This window comes from Fulmarus glacialis, unplaced genomic scaffold, assembly GCF_000690835.1.
Source record: "Fulmarus glacialis isolate BGI_N327 unplaced genomic scaffold, ASM69083v1 scaffold9381, whole genome shotgun sequence".
Taxonomy (NCBI): domain Eukaryota; kingdom Metazoa; phylum Chordata; class Aves; order Procellariiformes; family Procellariidae; genus Fulmarus; species Fulmarus glacialis.
The window spans coordinates 48,057-56,840 of record NW_009190848.1 but is presented as its reverse complement, the minus strand read 5'-3'; the positions used below and the strand labels follow the sequence as shown (position 1 = coordinate 56,840).

At 42.3% G+C, this 8,784-nt stretch overlaps 1 protein-coding gene across 1 annotated transcript in view; it reads left to right on the top strand.

Moving 5' to 3' along the window:
• Nucleotides 1-6,532: 6,532 nt before the first annotated feature.
• Nucleotides 6,533-8,784, top strand: part of PLEKHG1 (pleckstrin homology domain containing, family G (with RhoGef domain) member 1) — a 48,290-nt gene continuing 46,038 nt past the window's right edge. Inside the window, exon 1 of the mRNA XM_009586452.1 lies at nucleotides 6,533-7,063. Within this exon, the coding sequence (XP_009584747.1) occupies nucleotides 6,644-7,063 (420 nt within the window). The 5' untranslated portion in view covers nucleotides 6,533-6,643. The remainder of the gene's footprint in view (nucleotides 7,064-8,784) is intronic.

Genomic DNA, 8,784 nt, shown 5'->3' with positions numbered 1-8,784 from the left:
CTGCTGAAAGGCATTGTTCAAGGACTATGCTCTTTAGGAAAACTCAGAATGAAGCAGAGGCCATGTTACGTACAAGAAGAGAGGGAGTGAATTTCAAGTATGATTTTAAAGATAGAGTATCTCTTTGTGGGCTAGGTTTGAGCACGCAGCTGTGAGAGCACATGTGGAAAGTGGTGCCAGCAGCTGGAAAATCTTTTGACTTCTTTTGCCTCCCAGCTCCAAGGTAGAAATGCCATCATCCCCTCTGCAGGCCAGGAGAGCCATCAGCTTTCCCACCGGTTAGCACCAGTCTATATCCATGTTTCTCCTTTTCTCTGTTTCTTCATCTGTGTTCCTGTTTCTCCTCTCCCTGTCCCCTTCCCCACAAAACTCTCTTCTTTTTTTTTTTTTTTTCTTCTCTTTTGCTTTGCTTCATTGTGATTTAGCACAGAGCACTTGATGGTTTGGTTTTCACATTTTCTTCCAGAAGTCTTTCCTCTCCCTCTTTAAAAAAACCCGAAGCTTTGCAAGCACCCTGCAAAAGCCTGTTCCTGTTTATGTTAGGGCAGAAGAGGATCCAGAATGATTCTATTGCCGAGGATCATCCTATTGCGTCGCAGGTTCGTGGGAGTTTCTAACATAAACACAGACATTTCACAATACCAGCAGGTGATTTATTTTCTTTACATGCTTATCGATATTGTCTGCAAATCAAGGAGCAAAGCGTAATAAATGCTGTGGAAGTGGGGGCTCTATTTGATGTTTTCACAGCGTTGTGCCTGGAAAAATGGAAGTTAGTGGGTGTTGCTCAGTGAAGTGTGCATTTTAAAGTTACCCACAGTGATGCCCATTGTCCCGTCCCTGAATTGCATGATGTCATGTTTCATTTAAGGCTCTTGGCGATGCCGAAGACTGTCGGTGCGCTGGGAAAAAGGCGCTGAGAAAGTTGTGAATCAGGTTTCTGTAAAGCCTTTGTATTTAGGGTTTTGATAGATAAAAGCTGACTCATGCAATATTTCTGGCGAAGGAGCTGTACAGACTAGTAAGAGCTTCTCATTTTACCTGAGTGCCCAATGAGGTAATTCGGGAACAGCTGAAGGCAGAGCCTGCGCCTCTCCTCTGCTGCACAGGTAGGTCGTGGGTTGTTCGGAGAGGATTGGAAAAATAGAGAGGACTTGTTCGTCCTGGGTGCGAGGAGCCAGAGACATTCCTCAGTGGTGAGATACTGTCGCAGAGGATTTTCCCTTGCAATAATGTTCTTGGACATTAGCGTGCTTGGTTGTGACAGAGACTATTCTCCTTTAAATATTGTGGGGGGGTGGTGGTGGGGGCAGTAATTTGATAGACAGAGGCACATTAGTTGGTGACTTTTTTCCCTCGTAAGATTTCTAATAAATGGGATTTCTGTTGCTCAAAGTTCTGTTGAAGTACTTGGCAGCGTATCATTTGTGACAGTTCAGACTAGAGATCTAATCCTGCAAATATTGTAGCTCTCTAATGTGATTTTGTTCACAGAGGGTGTTAGTTTTAGAAATGATACGCATTCATATGCATAATATAGTAATGAAAAATCTGCTGACCTTCACTTGGACAATATTCAGAGCAGAGGATATGGGGAGCGTATTTAAGATCATGTTGGGATTCTTGTAGTGAATGTATTTTAATCTTTCTCGGTCAGGCAGCTGTATAACATTTATGTTTCTCAGTTCCAGTGCAGTGCTGCATTTGAATTTGATGCTGAATGTAGAAGTTGTTCTAAACAGTCTTGCTTAATTATATCCACTGTATGAATGCTTTATTTGAAATACGAAAATATCTCACGGAAAATACAGGAAAGATTTCTCGTCGTTTCATCACTTTTATGTAGCTAAACTTTCAGAGGATGTGAAGCCTGTAATTTCTGGTAATATTGACTTTGTAGATAACATCTGAGGTGCTCTTTTTCATGCCAGGAGAAAGGCAACAACAATACTAATTATGAATATAAATGGACTTGTGAGTTTTTAGTCATGCAGTGTGTCTTAAAATGTTATGTGCAGTAAACAACTTGGAGGAATAAACACCTATATTTAGGTACGGCTTGGGGATCTTTGTATTTAAATATAGAATTGACTTAAAGCACTTTATCGCTCATTGTATGCTAATGTTCTAGAATAGTCAAAGCTGCAGAGATAATGGAAAAACCATTTATCATTACCATGAATATAGTTACAGGAAGGAGGTATTTGTTAAAGAAAAGTAAGTAGAAGAAGCGTATGCATTTTTGGTGAGAACTGGTTTATGACTGCACGCCGAAAACATGAGATACGCCAAGATAGTTGCTTTGCATGTTGCCTGTTGGGGTGAAACGTGGGTGTTTCTTGCCCTTGCGCCGCTGTGGAATAGGGACATGTTGTTTTTGCTGGGGAGCACTCTGGGGTGGTGCCGTGCCAGTGCGTGTGTGGGTGCGTGTGTGGGTGCGAGTGTGCTGCGGGGCGGGCAGGAGGGAGCAGGGAGGTTTGCAGGGTCTGGGGAGGGGGAGAGGCTGACTGAATTCATGCAAAGGCACAAACAAGAAATGACCTTGTTCGGGGAGCGTGTTTCCTTGTGAGTAGGGACAAGTAGTAATTATCCTCCTTTCAGTGCTGAACTAACAAGTAATTACTGTTATTCCTTAATTAAAGTATGCAAATTGAAGATTTCTTTTTTTTCTCCCCAGACCGAGTTAAATACCGTTATTCACAACTCACAAAAGTTCTCAATATTATTTTGGTTCGTCATTGAAAAGGTCCAGTAAACAAAAGAACGCCTAACAAAAAGTGCAGTGAACCAGACCAGACGTGGGTCAGGACATACGAGACTTGCTCAGAGCGTGTGCTTCTGTGAGGCTCTGGGGGTACCTACAATTACCCAAACTGTTTGCAGCCTGAGTTTTGGTGAATGCACCTACCTGCTGGCGCTGCTGCTGAAATTGGTGGCTGGGGGGGAATGGGGGCTTGTAAATCAGTCCTGTGGGGTATGGGAGAAATGAACTTGCTGTTTATAGTAAGTTTGTATCAAAGACAAAAATTTGTAAGAGGTTACAGGGTTTGCAAAGGCACCAGATCAGTGATACATGGAGAGCAATGTTAGGGGAGGCTGTTTCCATCTCTCCCCTCACTCTCATAAATTCACTTGTGAATTTTTCACCAGGCAGTTAGTACAGACCTTAGGCAGCTGGCACAAGAGTGAAGTTACTTTGCGGTAAAACTGCAGAGTAAAACTGTTCCAGAGCTCTGAAAAGCCAAATGCAGACCTGACTAGAGGAAAGGGGATGGGCGTGTGGCTGTGGCAATGAACTGGATTCAGCTGCTGCATTTTCTGATGGACTTGTGACTGCAGACATCATCTAAAATACCTGTTCCTGATTTCAACAGCGGGGATGGTGCTGCCTAGTCTCAGAGAGGTTTCTGAAGATAAACTTGTGAAGCCTTGGAAGATTTTCAGATCCTGTGTTGCTGGGAAGGGCTATGGCTTTGTAACAGCTACCTGTAGCCGAGGCAGAAATTGAGGGCTGGGCAGAGCCAGGGCTTGTCCCTGAGCCCTGACTTACACGGGCAGGGCACAAAGTGTTTGGAACAGGACTGGCCAGCTGAGGAAAGGAAGCTGCTCCCTGGTTTTGCACCATGGTGAAATCCCTGGTCCCGTGTATCCTGCTTTTCTGCTGGGTTCACCAGCTGCCTAGGTGAAGCCGAGATAGGTTTCGAGCAGGCTTGGAGGGGCTTGGGGTCCTCGCTCTGCAGGGGCACTGGGCGTTGGTGCCATCTGCGTGGACACCGAGAAACGTGTTTTCCTGCTCGGAGACGTAACGGACAAAATTTTAGCAAAAACTCTTCACAGAGAAGCCAAATGACCAATTTACACCTGGCTGGGAAAGAAGTAAGAATGAAGTAAAATGTAACTTTTGAGGCTAGCAGTCAGGATAGAGCTCTGAGGACAAAACAGACCAAGATTTTCAAGTAGCAAATAGTTTGCTTGGTGTAATTTACACATACAGGAGTAGTGATTTGTATTAAAAATGACGGAACTTGAGTCAACTGTGTTGCATGCAATTAATTAGCCATGCATAGCAGGTGCCTGGGGCTTGCCAAGGTCAGTGGGAATACAGGCATTAAAGAGCAAGCCCGTTTTAACTACTACAACTAATCCTTGTTGTTTTTTTTTTTTTTAATAAGCAATGACATTGTCATTAAACAAGGAAGTAAGGGGTTTTGTTTGTTTTGTTTTTCTAAGACATGTTAAGATCTCCCAATGCTTCTGGCTACAAGTATGTCTTATGAAAAACTACTTTTCACTTTTATTCTGACTTCAGTTTCATTGACGTGAACTGTGTTTTGTTTGTTTTTTATATTAATAAGCCTGACAATGTTTGTGAAGCAAATATTACATATTAATGCCTTCAGGTTATCTGAGAGGCAGACCACTTATCAGTGAAACAGGAAGAAAAGAGCATGGAGTAATGGAATGTCACAGGAACCCTTTATTTTCCCCCTAAATGGGGCTAATCAGGTGTTTCTTTGTCATATAATTTTAGTAAAATATCTTAGAGTAAGTTAGCGGAAGGGTATCCCTGTTATCTTGTTTATCCTGTGCATTTTTCAAGAGAGTTTACATCTGCACAGCAACATTGTGCTTTCTAACTGAACGTGAAAAATGATCCAAAGCTGATAACAAAATACATTCTTCCTTATCAAAAATGCATACTTTCTTATCACAAGCAATAGGAAGGCAAACATCTTTGTCCATACCTGTTTTGAAACAAGAGAACTTCACTGCATTCTTCAGTTTTAAACATTTTCCTGGTTTATTGCTTTGTATTTTATTTTGGAGTTTGTACTTGATGTGGTTTATTCAAGAAGGGTAAGAAAATATGCTTCAAAAACCAGAAGAACCTGGCACAAAGAAAGGCTATAGATTTTCAGACTTCAAGGGGTACAGAAGTGCCAAATTAGGTTTTTAATCTAATGGCCAATTTCTGACCCATGTAATGAGCAAATTACTCTCAGTATTAATTCCATGCATTACCTTGAGGGCAATACTTCTCCTTAACAGAAAGCTAATACCATCATCACTGAAATGGCAGTATTAACTACTCATGTACAAATAAAATCTTATGCATTCAAGATAGGCCAAATAAACCAAACATTCTTCTCTGAGCTTTTTTTTTGTTTGCTTTGGATTGGGTTTTTTTATTTTTAAATAAATAGTAGTGTTTGATTTTGAAAAATGAGAGAGTGGCTTTCTGCTTTGAATGAAATTCTCCCCGCCCCGACCAACTGCAGCAGGAGCAGTGTCCAGGAGGTTTCTGCTTGTAATTGCATAGCCAGTCTGCCTCGGTTTAAGAAGGGCCACCTTTAAAGGTTGGGCGGGTTTAATTTGCAGTTTACTTGCTTTATGGTTTCTTTACTGAAACTGCTGTCTAGAGCTGTAATTGCCGGTATGATTTTTGAAAAATGAGATTGTCGCTGGAGTAAAATAAGGACTAAGCTACCACTGTGTGGGTAGCTTCAGTATTGCTTTTCTTCCTAAATTGTCACAAGTTTCCCTTTTTCACAGGACAGACATTCTGAAATTTTTTGAGTTTGAGGCAGGATTTTTTTGGGTGGACACTTCTTACTGAAACGAAACCTTGAGGTGTTGAATTTACCTGCAGCTGCCTTTGCAGATTCTTGTGGTACATCACACACAACTTGGCCAGAGAGAAATCTGCATTGCATCGTGGACAGTGTCCTGCAGGGCATTTCAGCGATAAAAAGAAAATAGAATTGAAATGCCGACAGGAAGACAGACATCTTATTTTGTTGTTGCACTGTTTTGAAAAACAGCTTTGGGTCAGTTCAACAGGGGGTAATACTCTGGCTTGAGCTGAACAGTTTTAGAATTACTTATTTTCCCAGTAGAAAACGGAATTATTTGGCAGCATTTTTTCCTGTGGGAACTCCTTTTTTGAAGCTACATTATTTTCATTGGGAAATCATTCCGGTTTTAATGTTTTTGTACAAGCCACAGAGCTGGTCATTGATAACTGCTTTTAGTTTTTGTTTGACTGTTGGCCTTACAGTATTCAAAATGAAAGATACTGTCTGGTATCACTGTGTGATTCCTGAGTCTTCCAAAGCCTCCAAACCACAGTCAGTGCTCAGCTTGGAGATAGCAGGGACTGCTCCCAACAGAGTTTTTTTAACCTTAGGGAAAAGCTTTGAGTCTTATTTCTCTCCTGTGCTGAGCCTGGGCAGTGCATGGGCTAGCACCAAGCCCAGCCCACTGGCACAAGAAGGACGTGCCAGAGACATATATGTGAGCAGGAGGTATGCAGTGCCTGTGTAGTAGCTCCCAGTGGGAGATCCCCAGCACCTGAGAAGCATTAGAGCCACGGTGACCCCCAAATCGCGTTGTTCTGGTTGTCTTTTAGTTAAAATAGAGTTGCGGCGGTTTTGTATGCAAAAAGCTTTAAAAGTATCTGTTGTCAACTTTTGTGTTATGTGGAGCGGCAACAGTAAACCCACATCTTCTGTTTATTTTTTTAGATGACTTCCACTTACCGCTTGACGTTTTACCAGCTGTGACGGAGGCCCTTGACTCCAAGACGAAAGGGGAGGATTTGCACAAGGACAGCAGACCTTTCCGCTACTGTGAAAAAAAAACCATGGACCTGTCGGACAGTGACCGTCCCGTCAGCTTTAGCTCCACTTCCTCCTCTGCTTCCTCCAGGGACAGCCACTGCTCCTTTGGAAGCAGAATGACCTTGGTTTCAAACAGCCACTTGGGCTTGTTCAACCAGGATAAAGAAACGGGTGCCATCAAGCTAGAACTGGTCCCAGCCAGGCGATTTTCCAGCAACAAGCCACGCAAAAACTCCCCTGCAGAGCAAGAGGATCCTGAGGAAAGCCTTGAAAAAAGGCTAAGCATGCCAAGGAAAGCAGAACCAAAAGGAGCGAGCAAAAACTGTGCAATGTCCCTGGTCACAGAGCCCACCAGTCCCAAGCTCCTCTACGTAGACAGAGTCGTCCAAGAGATTCTGGAGACAGAGAGGATGTATGTGCAGGATCTAAAAAGCATTGTCAAGGTAGGAGTCTTGATTAGGATGGTGTTAACTGTTCCATAATGCTATTTTTTACATTGTTTGATTTCACAGTAGGACAGATGGACCTGACAATGGAATTGGCATTTGCTGGTCTTTATAAATTTGTGTAACACCATTGTTCGTGTGCGTTTCTAGTTTTTACTTGATTAGATAAATCTAAGCTGTTACTATGTGTTCATGAAGACATAACAGAAAAAAACATTCTATAGTTGACAGCAGTAGTGAACAGAGAGTTGTAAACTCTTTGCAGTAATATTTATTTACAAAAAAATGTACAGTGCTTTGTTTCCTAGAATGTATAGCAAGAAGCAAACAGCAGACAGCTTGCTTGCCCCTTTAAATGCTTTATCTGAAGGGTCTCACTTATTGATTCTTTCTCACCCCCCAAATCCTTCTCCTGCAAGTTCTTTCCTGCCTTTTTCTCCCTCCCTTTCATGGCAGCTCACAGCTGCAGTCTGTTCACTCCATATCCTTGGCCTGTAATATTGAATATGGCATGTGTATTTGCTGGAAAATACTATTGTTTGGCTGTTTTATGAAGAAATTATATTTTCTTTAATACTAATTCTGAATTGGTGGTGCTAATAAATGGGTGTAGCATTTATAAGCAGCAATGAAGTGTCCAATCCCCAGCCTAACACTTATCTTTCATTTCCCCTTTCTAGTACAGGGAAGAATATGGATGAGTCTTTCTGTAGATTGTTCTGCTCACTCCATGTACTTGTAACTGTGTCATGTTCTTTTGTGTTTTTGAAGATGACAATTAAGTCCCATGGCTATTGTATGTAGTCTACGTACTTAACCCACAAAGAAGGATTTCTTGGGAGGCGCATGTTTAATGCGCTGTTTATAGAATATGTAGCTTTAGGTAGCTGTATGAGGTCGTCTGTAAAAGGAAGTATCAGTCAGCTGCAGACACTCTCCGCACCCGCAGTTCCAACCCACCTGGTCCCCCAAGGAATGAGCGGGGAAAAAACGCTAAGGCTTTGATAACACAAATGCACATCATGATTAAACACCAGCACCCCACCCCGCAAAGTTCTCACAGAGAATGCTTTTTGTGCAAGACTTCATTGGTTTCTGTAGCTGGTGCTGTTTCACTACGTTCAACTGTTGCCTAAGTTTCATTTTGGAGTGTTTAAGGTTGTCATACGCTACAGAAGCAAGCCAGCTTCTGTAGTCATCGCTCACTAGGCATGACCTAGTTTTGGAAAGGTTTTGGAAACCTTAGCCCTCACTCGTCCTCCTAAGCAGTAAACTGCACAACTTGAGAAACTGGAAACTATCATTAAAATCTTGAAACAGATTTTCCATTCACAAGTAGGAAGGCCAACAAATGCTTGCTAGAAATACTTTAAGCATCATTACAGTAGATGTAGCATAAATGAGGCAAATGCACTTGAAGTTATGAAAGAACTAGAGGAGTTTACCTGTAAAATGCCCAAGCGTATTTTGTGCAGCAACTAATAAATAGTGAAACTTGAAAGCTTCGTGTGGCACTAGACAGCCTATTTGAGAGACGGAGCAGTTGGCAGTGGGGCTTTTCTTAGATACGTGTTGACAATACAAAGGCTTCAAAGGAGCTCCTTCCCAGATGGTGAGGACAGTGGGGAACCAGCTACCTCAGCCTGTGCAGCATGTTCTTCGCTTGGTTTCAGGGGAGGGAGGTGTGACTGGAAGCACGTTACAGAGGAGCCCATTTT